Source organism: Euprymna scolopes, chromosome 8, assembly GCF_053919585.1.
Source record: "Euprymna scolopes isolate OS-2025 chromosome 8, ASM5391958v1, whole genome shotgun sequence".
Taxonomy (NCBI): domain Eukaryota; kingdom Metazoa; phylum Mollusca; class Cephalopoda; order Sepiida; family Sepiolidae; genus Euprymna; species Euprymna scolopes.
In genome coordinates, this window is record NC_136489.1 from 56685582 (window position 1) to 56706056 (window position 20475).

Below are 20475 nucleotides of genomic sequence, written 5' to 3' on the forward strand. Positions count from 1 at the left end.
CCTATTTCATACATAATGCTAAGTTGATTTTAACTTCAGTATGTTCAGAATGTCAAAATCTTTATGATGTCATATGTATCTTGATGGAATGAAATGATATCATTTCAAAAATCATAGATCAAGTGGTTTTATTTTTATAGAGAAAATACTTTTTGAACAATTTTAATTAATGGGAAATCATCGGCATTACAAGGCTGATCTTGCAATTTTGAATTGTTTTAGAATTATCTGCCCTTGTTTCTTCAAACAATGCGACACAAGACGGTCCCCTTTTGCTTACTCATAAAATTTGATTTTCTAAGTTAAAAATGAAAACTACTTGATGAATTTATGTAATTTTTGGAATATGATATTTTCATTGCGTCACAGGTTATGTTCATCATGCATATTTTAATTTATTTTTGCTTTTTAATATGGGGGTAATTCTGGACAAAAACCAAGAATTTTAGCTAGAAAAATATTTGAGAAACCAATGTTAACAATATAATCCTCTAATTTATATGAAATGAATGAATAGACCTTCATAGATATTCCTAAAGATATGTTATATAAACTTTTTTTTTTTTTTTACATGAGGGTCACCACTTACCAAGGCCCGGAGGCCACTCAGGGATAAGGATTATTGCGTGTACAGTAATCAATGCGATAGTATTGTAGTAATCATTAGTATTGGAGATTTGACAAGGTGTCTTCCTTAAGGGGGTGGTTTATTAGGAATTTTTTTATGTTGGATTTGAAGACATCCAAGTTGTAGTCAGGTGGGGAAACAGGCAAACGGAAGAGAGTTCCATAATCGTGCACTTCTGAGAAAGAAGTTCCTTACATCATTTGTAGACATTTATGCTGACGACACTACCATTTATGGTAGCACATCTAAGACAGTAAACGACCAAGTTCTCTCCGATTCTCTCTCCTCTGATCTTGAGCACGTAGTACAATGGGGAAAGGAGTGGCTGGTTACTTTTAATGCACCTAAAACCAAGCTTCTCTTTACATCATCAACATTCTGATCCACATCTGGCATCAATTGAAATGAATGGCTCTCGTCTTCAGGAGGCCTATAATTTTGACAAGCTTCTGGGCTTGACCATTACTCCTGATCTTAAATGGAACACGTACATCAAATCTGTTGCCAAGGCCGCTGGAAAAATGGTGGGATCTTTCTATCGATCCGGTAGATATCTCACTGCTGATGCAATTCTCTCTCTATATAAGAGCCAGGTACGTCCAAGGATGGAATACTGTTGCCACATCTGGGCAGGAGCTGCTAGAAAGGACTTGTCCTGCCTTGATAGAGTTCAAAATAGACTTCGTAGCCTCGTAGGAGATGTCCTTTTCTCTTCCCTGCAACCTCTATCTCACAGAAGAGATGTTGCGAGTTTGTCTCTGATGTATCATTATTTTCATGGAAAGTGTTTGACTGAGGTTCAGTCTATGGTCCTCCCTCCATAACTTTCACAAGAAACACTCGTCTAGCTGTAAACACTATCAATAATTCCCCCCACTCTTTATCTGTGCCTAAACCTAAACGTAAATTCCATGAACAAAGGTTCTTTCTTAGAACTGCACGCCTGTGGAATTGTCTTCCATTTTCCTGCTTTCCGGCTGACTACAATATGGTTGTGTTCAAGTCTAACGTAAATAAGTTCTTGATGAGCCGTTCCATAGAAGTTATCAAATTTACCAAATTTTCATTCCTAATGATTACTATATTTTCCAATTTCTACTGTACACTCTTTAACCCTTATCCTTGAGTGGCCTCTTGGCCTTGATAATGTGGTGATGCCTGTGTAAAAAAAAAAAAAAAAAGAAGCTCTGCTCATGGAATCTACGTTTGGATTTAGGCACAGATAAAGAGTGGGGAAAATTATTGACAGTAGTTTCAGCCAGATGAGTGTTTCTTGTGAAAGATTGGCAAAGGGGGACGAGAGATTGGAGCTCAGACGAGCACTTGCCATGGAAATAACGATAAACAAAGACAGGCTCGCAATGTCTCTTCTGTGGGAGAGGCTGCAGGGAAGAGAAAAGGCATCTCCCACCAAACCATGAAGTCTATTTTATACTCTGTCAAGGCAGGATAGGCTGTTTTTAGCAGCTCCTGCCCAGATGTGGCAGCAGTACTCCATCTTTGGACGTACTTGACTTTTTATACAGATAGAGAATTGCATCAGTAGTGAGAGGTCTTCTGGAGCGGTAGAAGGATCCCACAATTTTCCCAGCGTCCCTGGCAACAAATTTGATGTACGTGTTCCATTTCAGATCAGGAGTAATGGTCAAGCCCAGAAGCTTGTCAAAACATGGAGCCTCCCCAATACGAGAGCCATTCATTTCAATTGATGCCAGATGGGGATCAGAGCGTTGATGAGCTTGGTTTTAGATGCATTAAAGGTAACCAGCCACCTCTTCCCCCATTGTACCACGTACTCAAGATCAGAGGAGAATCAGAGAGAACTTTGTCATTGGCTTTGATGTGTTGCCATAGATGGTTGTGTCATCAGCATAGATGTCAACGAATGATTTAAGTATGCGTTTTGGAAGATCATTAATGTAGATCAGGAAGAGAGTTGGGTCCAGGATGGACCCCTTGTGGACTCCAGCATTATACTGTGGACCTCTGATTTCTGCTCATCAACCACTACTCTTATGAGCCTATCAGAGAGAAATGATTTAATGATCGAGAAAACATTTCCAGTAATACCGTAGCTGGAAATCTTGTGAAGTAGGCCCTTATGCCATACCTTATTGAAGGCCTTTGATATGTCGAGCAATTGACCTGAAAAGGAAACCTTTGTCAAGAGATTCACTAATCTCATGTGATATAACTGTTAGCACATCTGCTGTAGATTTTGCAGGGCGGAAACCATATTGCATGTCACTAAGAAGGTTGTTTCTGTTGAGGTGGTTGACTACTTCTTTATTTAATATGGATTCCAACAACTTACTCATGACACACAGGAGACTTATTGGTCTGTGCTGAGAGGGAGATGACTTATCACTTGAGTTCTTAAATACAGGGCATACTGATGAGGTTTTCCAGGGTGTTGGAAAGCACTTCTCCTTAAGGCAACGCTTAAACAGTTTTGTAAGTATGGGGGCAAGTTCTGGTTGGAGCTTTTTCAGCACTATAACTTGAATGCTCTCAGGGCCAGTTGCTTTACTGGAATCAAGGTTCTTGATTAGCTTGGCGACCTCACTCACAGATATTTGTATGTTGCATAGCGTGTTGTCTTTTATAGGAGGAAATACAGGGAGTTGATGGGCATTGTCGCATAGGGTAGAATTAGCTGCAAAGTTCTTTGCAAATAGTTTGGCCTTGTCTGATGCTGACGAGATGATCTCAGGTCCATTGATGATAGTTGGGATAGAACGCACGTTTCTGTTCAAGATCCTGTTTGCTATTTGCCAGAACTGGTGGGAATCAAGCCGCTGCTCAGCTACTTTGGATTTAACAGACTGAGCATATAGCTCTCTTGCATTTTTTATTACTCTTTTACAGTGGTTGCTGGCAGTCCTGAAAGCAGCTTTAGTCTCAGTACATCTATTACGTTGGTAGCTATGGAAAAAGTGATTTCTGTGCGCGATGGCAGCAGCACATTCAGGGGAGAACTATGGCTGGCTGTTAGGTTTTTGTTGGAATTTTTCAGATGGTATGAATCCGTCTATGCCTACAATTAACCATTCGGTCAGGTCTGATACTATAGAGGACACATCCTTTTTAAACATGGAATGCAGAGGTAGGTCAGATATGAATGTACGGAAGCTATCCCAGTCAGCCATAGAGTATCGCTATACAGTACGGTGGAGAGGTACGTCTGAAGATTTTTATCTTAACTGCTGCAACAGAGTGGTCAGAGGATCCCAGAGGAGATAGAACGGAACATGAACATAGCTCAGGGGAAGTTGTGAAGAAAAGGTCTAGAAGGCTTGCATATTGACCGGTAACATCGGGCACACGGGTGGGTTCGGGAACAATCTGAGTAAGGTCATAGGCAATGGAAAAATCATGACAAAACCTCCCCTCGTCATCGGTTTTATTTGAGTGGGTCAGCCATTCCACATTATGAACATTGAAGTCACCACAAATGTGAATGTTAGCCGAAGGATGAGCAGACAGGATGTGGTCAATTTTCTCAGATATGCTCTTAAAGATAGTAACCCCCACTGTTTTGGGGGCGATAGAGGGCAAATATAAATGCAGTGGTGTAAGCTTGTGCAACCTGGAAGCACATATAAGGTAAATTAGGGTCTTCTCTGGAGATATCCCTACCACATGGAAAGCCATCATTGATGTAGACACATATTCCATGCCCATGGCGATCTTGGGGGTCAGATTTAGATGTTAAGTTAGAGTATCCTTTAATTATGAATTCGTCTAGAGAAGTGGTTGGCCCTGTGCCAGTTTCACTTAGAAAGAATATGTTCAGTTTCGTCTCCTGTAATTGTGTTTCAACCTCTGGAAGGTTGGAGAAGGAGACCTGGTAGTAGGGGTCTACGTTGGAAGATGGGGTTCTAGGTTTATTCGTGTTTCTTTTTTGGAGATTTGTCATGATTGTTGAGGTTTTGGTGTTTGTGGAGCAGGTCGGTAGACTTGGTTGGAACAGGACAGAGGGAAAATAAGAGCGAAAAAGACAAGAAAATTTATTTATTTTTGTTTTGTAGCACATAAGGTAAAGCCGTAACAATTACCCACTAGTATGGCATCGAGAGGCCCTACCAGAAACTACTGTATGGTCCAGAATCCATTCACCAAATGGCAATACAGCAGCCCTGGTACTTTGCACCTGCTGATAGGACAGCCTCCTAAGTGGTTAATCCAAGGTTCGGGTCCCTGACTATCAGGCGGGTAACGTCAGCCCAGATGAAACATTTACCTCCAGCACCCTTACTAGTGACATGACCACAAGGATAGACATAGAAATAGAATTTTTCCAACATCTCAGGCTACTCTTTACAAAGTACTACCGACCTGGAAAGCAGCTTTTTCTTCACCCTTTGTCAGAAAAATCATTCATTGGAAATGAGGACTGAAGGACAAAAAAGGAGAAGCGAGAGTTACTGGAGCTGCCGATAACACATCCATATGCATTATCTACTCTCCATTGAGAAAAATAAATAAATAAATAAAAATGGTAAAAGCAAAAAAAAAAAAAAAAAAGGGGGGGGGGAAGAGGACTTATCAATATCTACTTAGTTGCCCGATTCCCGGGTTAGGGTAGTACTTGAAGATAGTCCCCTCCCATGTTAATGCATGAATACTTTTTGCCTTTATCTAGGTCATGCTGAGATGTTCGACCGTTCCAGCTCCACCCCATAATAAATATGCTATAATGGAACAGTCTGGTTATTTTTAACTCGTTTAAAAATCTGGTTAAGAAGTAATACTTTTAGGGTTATGTATTAATTTTAGACTAGCTAGAAGTAATGCATACTTTAGAAAAAGAAAAAAAGGCCGCATGTTTTTGAGTTCAGATAATATGCAAATATAATTTGGGAAATATTCAATTTCATGGGAGACTTTTTTTTTTTTTTTCTCGTTTTAAATATAAGAAAAAGTATTGGTTAATAATAGTATTTTTGACAAAAAAAACGATTTAGGAAAATGATAAGAAAACAAGACAAATATTCAGGATTAAAATCAAACCTGTGATAAGGAAAAAGAGAAAAAATAAAAAAGTAAACATGTTAGTATTTTTAGATTAGTAGGCTGCAAAAGTTACGAACAGAAAAGTTCCTTAGCTTTTGGGACCATAGAGTTCGACTTAGTTTGGAATTCATAGCGTAAAGAGGAGGAATGCCAGCCAGTCAGTCTGCTTTTATGCCGATATTTAAAGGGTATGTTGGGTGGCAGTGGTAAGGGGGGGAGTCTTGGTGAGTTTTGTATTTTTATTTATTTCTTTTAAATTCAACATTGATTTATCTATCTAATGCCAGAATGTTCGACCACCCCATAATAAATATGCTATAATGGAACTTTTATCGAATTGAAAAGTCTGGTTATTTTTAACTCGTTTAAAAATTTGGTCAAAAAGTAATACCTTTAGGGTTACGTATTAACTTTAGACTAGCTAGAAGTAGTGCATACTTTAGAAGAAAAAAAAAGGCGTATGTTTTTGAGTTCAGATAATATGCAAATATGTTTCAAAACTCTCTTTGGGGTTTTATACTTTTCTTTGTACTATACAAACCTGTACACTCATAAAATATCGTCCACCCCCCCTTCTATAGAGGAGAGAAACAACTACCCAAAACCTCAACCTGTTATCTGTGAAAAATGAAAGATCTTTTGTGCTTATTCCCCATGCAAGATCAGCAGCTTCCTGTCTGTGTGATGTCACTGCCGAACACACTTTGTTTGTTGAAGATTGCAACGCAAGATGGTTCCTTTTTACTTACTCATAAAATTTGATTTTCTTAGTTAAAAATGAAACTACATATCAGTTTGTGATTTTTGGAATGTGACATTTTTGTTTTGTCACATGCAAGTATATCATACAGATTTTTCTTTATTTTTAATGTAAGGGAAATTCTGGACAAGAACCAAAAATCCAAATAAAATTTTTTATAAATAAGCTTCAACTCAAAATAAAAGCTAAACAGTTATTTTGTTTTTCTTTAGATCATCAGAAATGATAATTATTCTATGGAAAATTACATTTAGCATTCCCAGACAGTCAGCCATTATTGCATGATATTGAATTTGTACTGTAACATAGTACAGACTCGTGTATGCAAACGCATGCAAAATGACACATTGGTATGTAGACACCAGAAAGAGTATGTTACGTTGTACTCCCTTGAAAGGGAGCATGACACTAAATTAACTATATGTTATGTAGTGGGTGTGTAAGGATGTGTATATAATGAGCTTCTTTGTGTCGTCTAGTGTTTCATAATGTTCCTTGTAGATGGGTGTATCACTGTTTACAAATATACATTACACATGTAGATACAGCTTCAACAGGATATACTGTGTTTTATAAACAAACAGTTCTTTAAAACAAAGGGACAGAACATCTTTCTTAGGAATTATTCAGGCCAAAAGGAGAACATACCTAGTCTATCGGTTGATCTTGATTGATGAGATTGATGAGAGCTGCAAAGATGATTCATCCTAACGAACAACAATCGACATTCTGTTTATATTTTCAGACAACTTTTCCAAATGCTTTCCTGTTGGAAGATTGCATGCATCTTAGATTCTACTTCCCCTGGCATACAGGGCCATAAGGCCGTGTCACTAGCTGACCCCATTTCCAACTGTTTGTCTGTCTGTCTACCTGATCACTGACTAATTCTGCATATATCTAACTCTTGGTTGCTATTACGTCATTCAACTCACATCTTTTAACATGTGACTTTTAATCACGTTTTCTCTATTCCCTGTTATTTTGAAACCTATTTGAGTATTTTTAATATTCACATCGTCATGGTTGCATTTCTGATTCTTTTGTTTATTGTTCTTTAAAACCCGTTCTAAATTCCCAAATCTATAAACATATTTGTCATTGCACAGAAGCTAATTTTGCATACCGACAAATAATAATGTTCTTTATCTAATATTTTAACTTTTGATAATAAATAATAATCGATTTACCTAAATTTTTCTCAAATACACATAGTTAACATGACACAAACTTTTATAGACAGCTTCTTACAATAAATTCAGTATATACTTAGAATAAAGGTACTTGTTAAACTATAGTTGACAGATCAAATTTTTAAATATGTCGATTTAAGCAAAAATAATATTACTTAACTTATTGTCATCTCGAAAAAAGTAATCTAGCCAAAAATTATGATAATTCATTGAGTAGGGCAACTGCTGTTGTGTTTTCTGTAAAAATATGTCTAGCACTACCGGTGAAACAGTACGGCAGCCATTAGGAATGGGAGAAGCTGGCGGGAAGGGAGATAAGCCAAGTCAGTTTAGGTAGAAAGAGAGATAAGGCAGTTTAACCCCCCCTCCCCAAAAAAGCAAAAAACAGTAAATTATTTAAATTAGATAAAATTAATTTACATAAATATAAAAAAATTTTATCAAAAATATATATATATATATATTTTTTTTTTTTTTAACAAGAAAAGGTAATTTAATTAAATAACAAAACAGAAACATTAATTTCAGTTCTGTTTTCATAAATTTGTATCAAAAATATATTTTTAATGAAAAAACAAAAAGCAATATATGCACATGCGTTTGAATAACATTTGAATATGGCTCTCTAAAATTGAAACTCTGAAAAAACTAGAAAACTGATAAGCTGCATTATCTTCCTTTCTGCTTAAACCGACTTGGCTTATCTCTCTTTCCATCAGTTTCACCTTTGCTAATGGCTGCTGTACTGTTTCACCTCTAGATAGATAGACTTATTTTTATAAAAAACACAATAATGGTTGTCCTACTCAATGGATTATCATAATTTTGGGATATATTACTTTTTTCAAGATAACTATAAACTAAGTAATGTTATTTTTGCTTAAAGCAATGCATTTAAAAATTTGATCTGTCGACTGTCACTTTACAAGCACCAGAATAAGTTTTCTAGTCTCTTTCAGAGAAAATTGAAGCTATGTTTCCCTCTTACATATTTTTAGGTAAGGATGTTTGAGTAAAAAAGAGAAATATTTTAAAAGATTTTGTAGTTTTAAGAGCTTTCTTTTTTTTTTAGAAAAGGAAATAATTTGAGATCATCTTGCAGAAAGTTGAAAAAGCTAATAATTAATGCTACTATTAGTCATGTGAATAATTAACAAAAAAATGGCAGATTAAAGCAAGATTTTTTTTTATTGTTTATGTTTAAATATTAAAAAAACTTTGTACAAACCAAATCTTTTCAGTTGTCCCGGTGCCGTATTGATGTTGTTCAAAACAAAATATAACAAAGTTATTTTGCACACTGGCGATTTCCGTGCCGATTCCATCATGGAAGAATATACTGCTTTGAAAAATATTAAAATTCACCAATTATTCTTGGATACAACGTAAGTATTAAAAATTTGTGTTTGTCTTTGTTAAACAAAAAAATGTTCCGCTCCTGATGTCAGGGATATAAGACCTCCTCATTTTTTGTAAATCGGAGAAAGCAATTTGATTTTTACTAAATTGCTAGAGTTTTACGCTCCATTTTTTTTCTTTTTTTTTTTTTTAGAAGAGATGGTGTATGCTGCCTCTTTTGCGTGTGATGAGATATTTGCATTTATAATATGAAGGTCAGTGGTTTGTTTGTAGGTCTGGCTTAAAATCAGAAATAACAGAACAAAAGCCCACAGAATTGGTATATACAGGCAATTAAGAACCGCCTGTGAATTTAATATTCCCTTCACACTTCCTCCTTTGGAGGAAGCTGGTTCAATCCACCAATCTTTTGAAGTTGCACTCTTTTGTGAAGTGATTCTTTCCTCCACACGTCTTACAGTATTTTTTACATAGTGGTCATGTTGCTTTATCCTTTGTATTTTGTCAACATTTTTTTCTTCGATACTAGTATTATCTTATTTTAAATTTAAGTTTCTGGCATTCCTCAGTAACTTTCTGTAAGGTTATTTCTATGTCTTGGTTCATAATGCATAATATCCTAGAACGAATCTCTTTATTCTTCAAGGATGTTAACCCTTGTACAAATATCAAGCATTTAAACATGTCCTCTTTTAGGTCTTTCAGCTTAAATAACTCGCATTGGGCATTTACTCTCCCAGACTAGGCGATAATGTCTTCATCATCTTGTTTCAAAATATTTAAACACCTAGAACGAGTATAAAATAAGCTATCCCGCTCCTCGAAAATGTTCGATAAAATTTCTATAGTCTCTTTAAAAGAAATATCTTCAGGTTTCTTTGGGAGTATAAAATTGGTATACTTGATATTTTCATGGGAACGCAGTTTTTGCAACAGTAAAATAATTTTTTCTTCATCCGATCAGACTTGACATCGTTTGGAAAAAATATTTTCGTATCTACGATAATATGCTGGAAACGTTGAGCCATTAGCTGGTTCATATAAAAATTCTGTCAGCGAATTTGCAATTCCTTCCGGAGTGAACCAACAATCCTTTTTTTCTTCTTGTTTCATTAATATTGTTTTTAGTACTTCATTTTGTTTTAACTGTTCTTTTTGTAAAAATTCCATCTGGCTTTTTTGGGCAGCCAGTGCTAATTGTATAGTTTTTGTAAACTCGGCTAATTGTTCCATGTTGAAGAATTTTTTCTTTTTTTTTTAACACAGTAATAAAACAAAAGGTTAAAAGCATAAAATAAATTCACTGAATAGTTTTTTTGTTTTTTTTTAAACCACAAAAAAAACATTCTTTTATAGATAAGGTTTTTGAAGGGGGGGGGGGTGAAACACACAAAATTGACACCGAACCAACAGCATACATGCATTCTTTTCCACCATATTTTTTTTCTTCTTATGAAACAAAAGAAATTTGAAATGGATAACTTTCTTTTTTTTTTTTTCAGTAGTTGAATTTTTCCATGCAGTATTTTTTCCATTTGTTGTCCAATATCTTTTTGGCTTAAAGTTTCCATTTTGTGAATTTGAATCCTGTCGCCATTTGTTATATCCTTACTTAAATAAGAATACAACAAGAAACACGGGGTTATGGGCGAAAGACAAAAGGGTTTATTCATAAGGGAATACATGTGACATAAGAGTTACTCGACATATTTTCTTATTCTCTTACTGTGTTTTTCCTTCTGTCTCAGTCACGTGATAGGGTCAATATATCCATAGTTCATTTCATCTATGAAGGGATGTTAGGTTATTCCATTACATAACTCTATTTCTTTCTCTCTGGCTGCTCCTCTTTCTTTCTCTCCCCTTCCTCTCTTTTTTTCTCCTTCCTCTCCTTTCTTCCTTCCTCTCCTTTCTTCCTTCCTTCCTCTCCTTTCTTCCTTTCTTCCTTCCTTCCTCTCCTTTCTTCCTTCCTTTCTCTCCTTTCTTCCTTTCTTCCTTCCTTCCTTCCTCTCCTTTCTTCCTTCCTTCCTCTCCTTTCTTCCAACCTTCCTCTCCTTTCTTCCTTCCTCCCTCTCCTTTCTTCCTTCCTCCTTTCTTCCTTCCTCTGCTCCTTTCTTCCTTCCTCTGCTCTTTTCTTCCTTCCTCTCCTCCTTTCTTCCTTCCTCTCCTCCTTTCTTCCTTTCTCTCCTCCTTCCTTTCTCCCTTCCTTCCTTCCTCTCTTCCTTCCTTTCTTCCTTCCTTCCTCTCCTCCTTCCTTTCTTCCTTCCTTCCTTCCTCTCCTCCTTCCTTCCTTCCTTCCCTCCGTCCTCTCTCTTCTTCCTTTCCTTCTTCCTTCCTCTCCTTCTTCCTTCCTCTCCTTCTTCCTTTCTTCCTTCCTTCCTCTCCGCCTTCCTTCCTCTCTTCCTTCCTTCCTTCCTCTCTTTCTTCCTTCCTCTCTTTCTTCCTTCCTTCCTTCCTCTCTTCCTTCCTTCCTTCTTCCTTCCTTCCTTCCCTTCTTTCTTTCTTCCTCTCTGTCTCTCTCTCTCATCAACATTTAAACAAACCATGAAAACAACTTAAATAAATGCTGACAATAATTCACATGCTAATCTTTTTTCCAACGAATGAATCACTTCCATTATTAAGCAATAAAGTAAAAGAATCAAATAATAATACAGTAAACATTTTTTTTACTAAAAAATAGGCAACAATTTTTTTTTATGTACACAAATTATCAATTTGAATTTTTTCTCAGAATATTTTTCTTTCATTTTATTTTGTTAAAAATAATATTAAAGTATTATGTTTCGGAATTTTTTAGACCAGGATTGGTAATTTGTATTATTTAAATTACATTCTCACCTTGAGTGTTATTTTCATGTAAAGTTCACTTCTAATTTGTACGCTTCTGGAGGTTGATGGTTCAACCCTCCGTGCGTGTGACACTCAAAATACAATTGCAATTTACTTAGGATTTCTACTCAGTCACAGCTGATGGAACAAGAGCATGCTACTGTGACCCCAATTGACCCCACTGACAAATCACTGACCCCAAAACGTGTGCTGTAGCTTTCTCCTTCACCTTCTTATTTTGGCCATGCCATCATCGTCATTTTCACACTAGTGACCATTGATGGGAATGCACATGTCCACAAGTATAAAAATACAACAAAACACAATACAGGAAGAACGCAGATGTTGATGCTTCACATATGTCAGTTGGATATCCGTGTTCTTATCAACCCTCTATGTGCTACGTTAAGGCTGCTTTCCACCAGAAGTTTTCCCACTCACACAACTTTGACAACCGCGAACCCAGGGTCATATCCAAGACAAAACAATGGTGCCTACTATTCTACACCATGCAATGGTTTCTTTCACAAAACAATATTTTTATTAAATGTTATCAATCTCTTCATTCAACTGAAATTATTTTTCCTTCTTGTAGTTTGCATCACCAACCAAACAAATTGGATCAGAAAGACAACTGGGGATTAATCAGGATTGTTCACATAATGAAAAGCTCTAATTCAACCGTTACTTATGTAATTTTTGACGATCACAAATGGTTGGGTCACATGACTGCCGCCCCTTGTGAAGTGTCATTCTTTTTGTTCCCTTGATTCAGAGTAACCTTCTCCCTCAAAACGGCTACTGAGCCATTGTTCTCTACGAGGCCATTGGCCATTCAGTCACCTGGTCACTCATCATATCCTGAATTAAACCCTATCCTTATTTCTCTTTGTTTCCATTAACAACAAATTCCTATCCATTGTCTATTGATAAGTCTTTCTATTACTTTCTAAATCTAATTTCTTTTCTTTTGTCATCTATGCTTTGTTTTTTTCCTACCCCTCTTCCAGCACTCAACGAACATAGTGTTACACTATCTCTTAGATTAAATAAAGGGTTCTATTCAAAATTCTGTGCAGACTCCTGAGTTTGACAAGATATATCTAATGAAGGTCAGAGATTACACTGACCAAAATGTGAAAATGACACTAAAGTTGAGATCAATAGTCTGAATAATCCAAATAATGCGATTATCAATCTCCATCTCAAAAATGCAGAAACATAATGTTGAATTGTTTAGTTATATTCTTGAGAATTCTTTTTATCAACGTTTCAGAAATTTTTGAGTTGTAAAACATTTTAGTTTGAGAAGAAAAATAGCTATTCCATCAAAATGGCATTATCAACCCAGAGAAGCTTTGAATTGTAAAAATTTGCAGATGAAGATGAACAGCAGTTTCTGGTAGGTAGCCAATCAGAAGAAATCCTGAATTGTAAAGCTTGCAGACAAAGATGAAGTTTCTTCCGGCGTGGGGATGAAAAATTAGGTGCAGGAATTCTGAAGAGATTCAGTATATTTATGGAGTGATTTCGGTTTCTGATTGGTTGCTAGCAGAGTGTGGCTCCATTTGATTGGTCAGTTCTTATCACTTCTGTTTATAAATAGGATCTTCAAATTTTTTGTAGCTATACCCTTATAATATTGATGAGGATGAGATTTTGCTAGGCCAGAGTGCCCTTCCTTTAGGGATGCTGGATGGACATTCCCACTTTCTGACCTTGTGTCACATCTTGCTGACGTGAGCAGAATATAAATATCTACTCTCATTATAGCAAAAATATTGGAGCAGACGTAGTGATATAAAATTAAATCTTATGTTCTTATTGCATTTTAAAAAAATCTTTGCTGAAGGATATTTGAAAATTTATGTTTGAAATTGTTTTATTGTTTATTTTTTATTTACCAGGTATTGCAATGAAAGTTATGCTTTTCCAAGTCAGAGAGACATATTGGATTTAAGTGTTTCCTTAGCAGAGTTAGCTGTGAAAGAGAACTCCAAAACTCTTATTGTTGTTGGTGCTTACACAATTGGCAAAGAGAAAGTGTTTTTAGGTAAATTTTGATTTATTTGAAAAATCATTTAAAAGAAACATTTAGACATGTTTAGAATTCCTCCTATATTTAAAAAGAAAAATAAAGAAAAATCTTTGAAATACGTACCAGTGATAAAATGAAAATATCATATTCCAAAAATCGTATACATTGATAAAGTTGTTTTCTTTTTATAAAGGAAATAAAGTGCTTATTCAAATTGGCACTTATCGTAATAAACAAGAATGAAGAAAAACTTTTTGTGTACCTACTTGTCATGGAATGAAGATGGCATATTCCAAAGATCACAAAAATTTTTTTTTTTTTAATTTTCGAAAAACGAATTTGTCTTTTTTTTTTTACTGTACGTGAAGGCTGAAGCCATTTTAATATTCTTCAAATTTTGTTTTAAACTTATATAAAATGACTTTTCTAAAATGTTTTCATTATTTGAAAATTTTATTTTCTTGAAAAAAAAATTCACGTTATCTCATTTAATTATTGTTTGGTTTTAATCTTACATTTCATTTGAAATGAAAATCGGTTGTCTGTCCTTGAGTTTGCTATCACTGTTACTTTTCTCTCCTTATCGACACAGAGTAAAATTTGATTTTCTTGAATAAAAAAACAACATACTTGATAAAATTACATGACTTTTTAAATATTTCATCTTTGTTTCGTGACTCGTACGTACATCATAGACTTTTCTGTATTTTTTTTGTACTTTTTTTTACTTTCAATTGCTGCCATAAGTGCCAATCTGAATAAGTATCAAAAATAATTTTTAAGCGATTATTGGGAATTTGTAGACATTAAAACAGATTTCATGAGATATTTTTGCTTCGTCACTGGTACATACATCATTACACATTTTTTTTTTTTTTAATATAGGTTAAATTCTAGACAAGAATCACATTTTTAAAATTTAAATGATTTTAAGTTTCCTCTGTTTCTTATTTTTTTGGGCTATTATGAATTATTGTCTACTCTATAATGAAGAGTAATGTATATTTATTTATATACTAGCGGGGGGTACCTGGCGTTTCCCGGGTGTTTTTTGGGTGTGTGTGGTCGGCAGGAGGTGGGGGTTTGTTAATGAAAACCTAAGAATAAGCGAAGTAAAAAAAAAACAGAAAAATGAATGTTAAAAAATCTGAAAATATGTGAGAAATGTCTTAAATAATCCTGCTGCTTCAATATTAAAATTTTAAAAAAATAAAAAAAGAGACATCTCACACCACAATTCAAACCCAAAACCTTTAGATAATGAGGCCGCGCTCTAAGCAACGACGTCGACAAAATTGTGTCGCTTTTTCAAATATTTAAAGTAAATCAGGTTACGACGTCGTATGACGCATGCGTAGAAGTGAACTTGTCATGAGAGGACGGTTTTTGCTGACTCCCCCCCCCCTGTAGAAAAGTATTGATTTCAGGGTGAAGGAATTAACGTGAACACTGGAAAAGCATATAAACATATGCTTTCCAGTGTTCACATTAATATTCATACAAAATAATAATCTCTGACACTTGCTTCTCTTCATCATCAGTTTCATCTAGTGGTTGCTATACGATAAGCTTCTTTTCATGCAGGAAAGACACAAGGAGACATTTGCTGAGTTTTGTTAAAGGTTTTATTATGGAGAGAATAAGATTAATGTTCGTTTAGGTGTTAAGTAGTTAACTGAAATGGTGACATGCGAACAGCTGTTTGATTGCTGTAACATTTTGCACTCCGCGTTTATCAAAATTTTGCAAATTATTGGCCAACTGCTTTGTGTAACTTCTGGCACACTTGCATTATTAGTGATCTTTGTTGTATAGCTTCTACAGACTGAATCATTATAAAACCTTTTTCTCTCAGCTTGAATAACGTGACATCATTTGTCATCTCGACCCATAACTATGTTTTGTCTACGCCGTTTAGTTTTGGCCTTATATGTAAGCTATCTTTGAATCAACCTTTGGAATGATTCTGTTTTTGCAAATCTGGATTATCATGACATGCATTAAATGTGACCTTTGTCAAATTTTACACTAGCTAATTTAATTACTATTGATATACGTTCCCTAATATGTTACAATTATACCAAGATCATATATTTTGTAAGTGTGGAGTTGAATGTAATGGTCAAAGAAGCAAGCTATGTGTGTCTGTACAACTTACCTTCAAGTGAGATCTAGAACTGGGAGTGCGGAGCTGCAGTTCCATGCCCCCAGTTCCTGAAGTGCCCAATGTCTTCACGAGGCGAGCTGTATTCTTCCTGTGTGAAAAACTTGTGGTGCACCTACCAGTGTGTGGATGGACTTGTGCAGCAATAGATACCATAAAGAGGAAGGCAAGCGCAGTCACCAAATGATGAAACAACAGACGATTTGTTGGTTCGCATGGTGAAGGAGACCATCGCAAGGGTAAAACAAGATGACCCCACAAAAGGAGACTGATGCGTACAGCGAGACGAACTGAACATGGGTGAATGCAAGCTCTCTGGCGATTGGTGTGCTCTTGGAGAAGAATGGGGCTGCGATTGAGGACACCTGCTGGTTGCGAACGGCGAATGATGCTGCTCATATGCAACTTGGCAGAGCTCGATGCGGTGATAAAAGGCATCAACCTAGCACTCCAGTGGAAAGTCGGGGAAATTACGCATACACACTGATTTGCTATGTGTGTACCACTGGATATCAGACACACTGACAGGCAAGATCAGGATGCGCACCAAGGCAGCCACCAAGATACTGATCAGATGGAGGTTGGAGATCGTAAGAAAGCTGGTAACATAGTACAACCTGTCTGTGGATGCGGTACGGGTCATTTCAAATTGCAAACTTTGTTGATAGGCTCATTCGGGTGCCACAGAGATGGTATGATGCCATGAAGAAGGAAGCTAAGCCAATACCATTACTGTGTGCTGCCTCTATTGAGGCGGCAGACAAAATCAGGGAGATACACCACAACAGTGGGCACCCTGGAGTGAGACTGACATGTTATTTTGTGCAGTTGACCAATCCGTCAGTGTCCAAAAGTGCGGTGGTCAAGGAATGCCAAACATGCCAGTCAATTGACCCCGCCCCGGTAAAAAGGTTGGCTAGGCGTAGACACGATTTGGAGCCGACTGGGTATGGACATAACCCATTATGGCAGCAACACTTCCTCACCCTGATTGATTGTGAACCGACAAGGTTCGTGATCTGGCGCCCATTAATAAGACACGACTCCTCCAGTGTCATCTGTGAATTGGTATCCATATTTTACGAAAGGGAGCCGCCTAAAGAGATCCTCACAGACAACGACATGGCCTTCTGCAGTAGGGAGTTCAGGCGTTTCATAGACGAGTAGAGAATCTGGCTCAGACCCCAATGTGCATATGTGTTAAGTTGCAACAGCATAGCAGAGTAGTACCACCAAAGCGGAAAGAGGATCGTGGCAAGAAGAAAACAATGCATGATCACAGAGGGGGTCTATAGATATAATGCAACACCAAAGGATGCTGTGACTGCTACAAGTGCACTCGCCAATGCGATCCATTGCTATCAAGTGCATATCAAGGACATTGACGCCAGTCTGCCTGATCGGAAGGAAACACGAGGGCCATATGAGTTAGGGGACACTGTCTGGGTGAAGCCTCCCAAAAGCCGATGCACCGCCAGCTTTCAAAGAGAAGAAATCATTGGCATCATCAGTGAGCAGGTCATGCTAGTCAATGGTACCTCACGCCATGTAAGGGATGTCCGACCCACCCTAAATAGGAACCAGTTGGTGAGTAGCAGAAATGGTGAATAATCCAACGATGACCTATAGATCCGACCTATTCTCCGTAGCCATGATGGTATGACTGCAAACCCTAATGCTGATGCAGATAGTTCCAGTACCCCTTCTGAGAGCTCCGATGAAGATGAAGAAATCTAGCCTATCCTCCTTCGTAGGAGTGTCCGCAAGAAACAGCTTCGTCCACAATGCCACATGTGTGCACTTGAGACCAGGGGGTGGGGTGGAGTCGAATGTAATAGTCAAAGAAGCAAGAGCCTACATATGTGTGTGCTTTGTATGGCTGTACGACTTACCTTCAGGTGGGTTCTGAGAGGGAGAGAGAGTAATTAAAGATGGCGGCCGTGGCTTTATAAGGTGTGGTCTTGTGGAATCACATGAGATTACACCACCAACCGCACACACATGCAAATGAAATGCAATCAGTTTTTTATTTGTTTTTTTTAATAAAAAGCCTGTTGGCAGAGATGAGGGGGACAGACGTGTGCTGGAAATTGAGAGAGAAAATTGTGAGGAGGAGGAAATACAGTGACAAATTTTATGTGAACTTTTTCTTTTTCTTTCCCAAAATACTAGCCCATTTAACTGCAGTAAGATAAGTTTAGCTTCATCATTTTACAAAGCTTTCTATGTGACTTTCTTTGTTTTTTTTTTTGTATTATTTCAGAAATCGCTAAAGCAATTAAAAGTAAAATTGGAGTGACAAAAGTAAAGAAAAAAATCCTCGATTGTCAAGAGAATTCTCATCTGAATCGTCTTGTCTCGTTGAATCTGAATGAATGCCAAGTTCATGTTGTCAAAATGAATTTGCTTACTTACAAGGTGACCTTTATCTTTTTCTTTTGTTTTTTTGGGGTTTTTTTTTGCCATTTTTTTTTTTTTACACTTCATATGCCCTCCCCTTTCTGTCTCATTCAAAACATTAAGTTATTACTAATTAACTTGAAAAACAATGTAAATATTTCTCATTCTTTCTTATATTTTTCATCGTTATTTATATATTTTTAATTGAATTGTCAAACTTTTCCTTTTTATTTATTAATGCATCACCACTTGTATTTCTACTGTGTTTTTAAAAGAATAATGTAAAATGCTGACGTATAAAAATATCTATTTTTCTTTTAGTCTGTTCCACTTTTTCTCAGAAACTACTTGGCCGATCTGACTGAAATATTGTATGGACTTTTGTTATAAGGTGCAGCACACTAGGTATTATGGTATCTGTTCGACACAATTAGGAATTAATAATGATTAGTAATTTGATGCAAAAATGAGCACAAATTTAACCGTAATCAACCATCAAATTTGTTTGTTGGTTCATAGTATTTGCGCGTCGAGATCCTGATGGCGATTATTAAGGTTAAATTTGTGGCAAATATTTTGACAGCTTCAGCCCCCCCCCCCCAACTGCCAAAATGGGATGTCTATTCCAAAAGTCGTTCTTAACAGGAAGAGGTTGGGGGTTGGGCAACAACAACAGCCATACTTTAATTTTTCAGTTGGGGGAGGGGGGATACTTACACTGGGCAACACTGGTTAACATGTCCTGCTAGTAATAATAATTCATCTCCATAATTAAATGTGTGATAAATTCCTTCAGTTAAAATATCTGTTGTAACATGTTTCGTTGGGGACGCCAAATCACATTTGAGCTAGTGCATCTGTTACTTCTGGACATGGTTCAAAAGAAAGTCGTCAACCTAATAGGTCCTAAACTGTTAGCTAGGCTTTAACCTCTGTCCCATCAATGAAATGTTGCATCCCTCTTCCTGTTTTACAAGTATTATTTTAATGGTAGATATTCCAATGAACTACAAGCCCTTCTACCCCCTTGATGTAAATACTCCCGACAAGCAGCAAAATCCCACCCTACACAGGGATCCCTAGATGTAAGAAGCCCTTCTACTCTAATAATTTCTTCCCAAGAGCTGATAGACTTTGGAATTCCTTTCCAGGTTCCTGCTTCTCCATTTGTACTGACATGCAAAAGTTCAAGTGTAATGTAAACAGACATCTTGCTGCTCAACTCCCTGCATAGTATCCCTGCAATTATATCCCAGATAGTAGCCCCCCGTACATCAAAATGGCATTGTGCCTTGTTTAGGGTGAAAATGCAATAAAAAAATAAAGAAAATCAGCTATCATCATTTAGAAAACGCAAGAATAAGGCAACACTGAAATGCCTCGAGAAATATGCTGGATATCTATTTTATTTTTACTTAATGTTCTACTTGATCATTTTTGCACAATTAAAACATAAATTTTTACTAATTTTGACATAAGACGTAAATATGTAATAATGTTTTTACTTAAAATGCACTTGTTTTAAAATCCCATTTTAACTTACAAGCATCACAATAAAAAAGCCTTCATTTTCTGTATTTTTCATAATCTTTTCATTTCTTGCAGAATTTGTCTGAACACTTGATCAGATATAAAAACAAATTTGATCGCATTATTGCCTTCAAACCAACTGGTTGGACCCATTCGGATAAAAATAACACCTTGTCTGATATCAAACCATCTATCAAGACTGACAATATTATTTTATATGGTAAGATGGATTTAGAAAAAAAAATGATTTCTTTTCTGAATATTTTAATGCCTGCTTTTTGTTCTTAGAACTTTTAGAATTTAAAAAGAAAAACATTTGAATCAAAATAAAACTGAAAACATCTGAAAGGATGCTTTTATAAGTAATATTTTTGAAAATTGATAAATCTTGAATGCTGAAATAAGGCACAGGGAGAAATGTTTTCATGCCTTTTTCATGTACACTACATCTGTAATAGATACTTACAGATCGAATTTAAAAAAGCTAAGCTTTTTTTTTTAAGGATAGACAGAAAGATGTTCCCCTTATATATACTGAGTAAAACGATTCATAAT

At 36.3% G+C, this 20475-nt stretch overlaps 1 protein-coding gene across 1 annotated transcript in view; it reads left to right on the forward strand.

The window, feature by feature from the left end:
• LOC145283580 (uncharacterized) overlaps positions 1 to 20475 on the forward strand; it is a 95231-nt gene that overhangs the window by 70408 nt on the left and 4348 nt on the right. Inside the window, exons 6-9 of the mRNA XM_080132500.1 lie at positions 8839 to 8982; positions 13696 to 13841; positions 18254 to 18408; positions 19996 to 20140. Of these exons, the coding sequence (XP_079988626.1) occupies positions 8839 to 8982; positions 13696 to 13841; positions 18254 to 18408; positions 19996 to 20140 (590 nt within the window). The remainder of the gene's footprint in view (positions 1 to 8838; positions 8983 to 13695; positions 13842 to 18253; positions 18409 to 19995; positions 20141 to 20475) is intronic.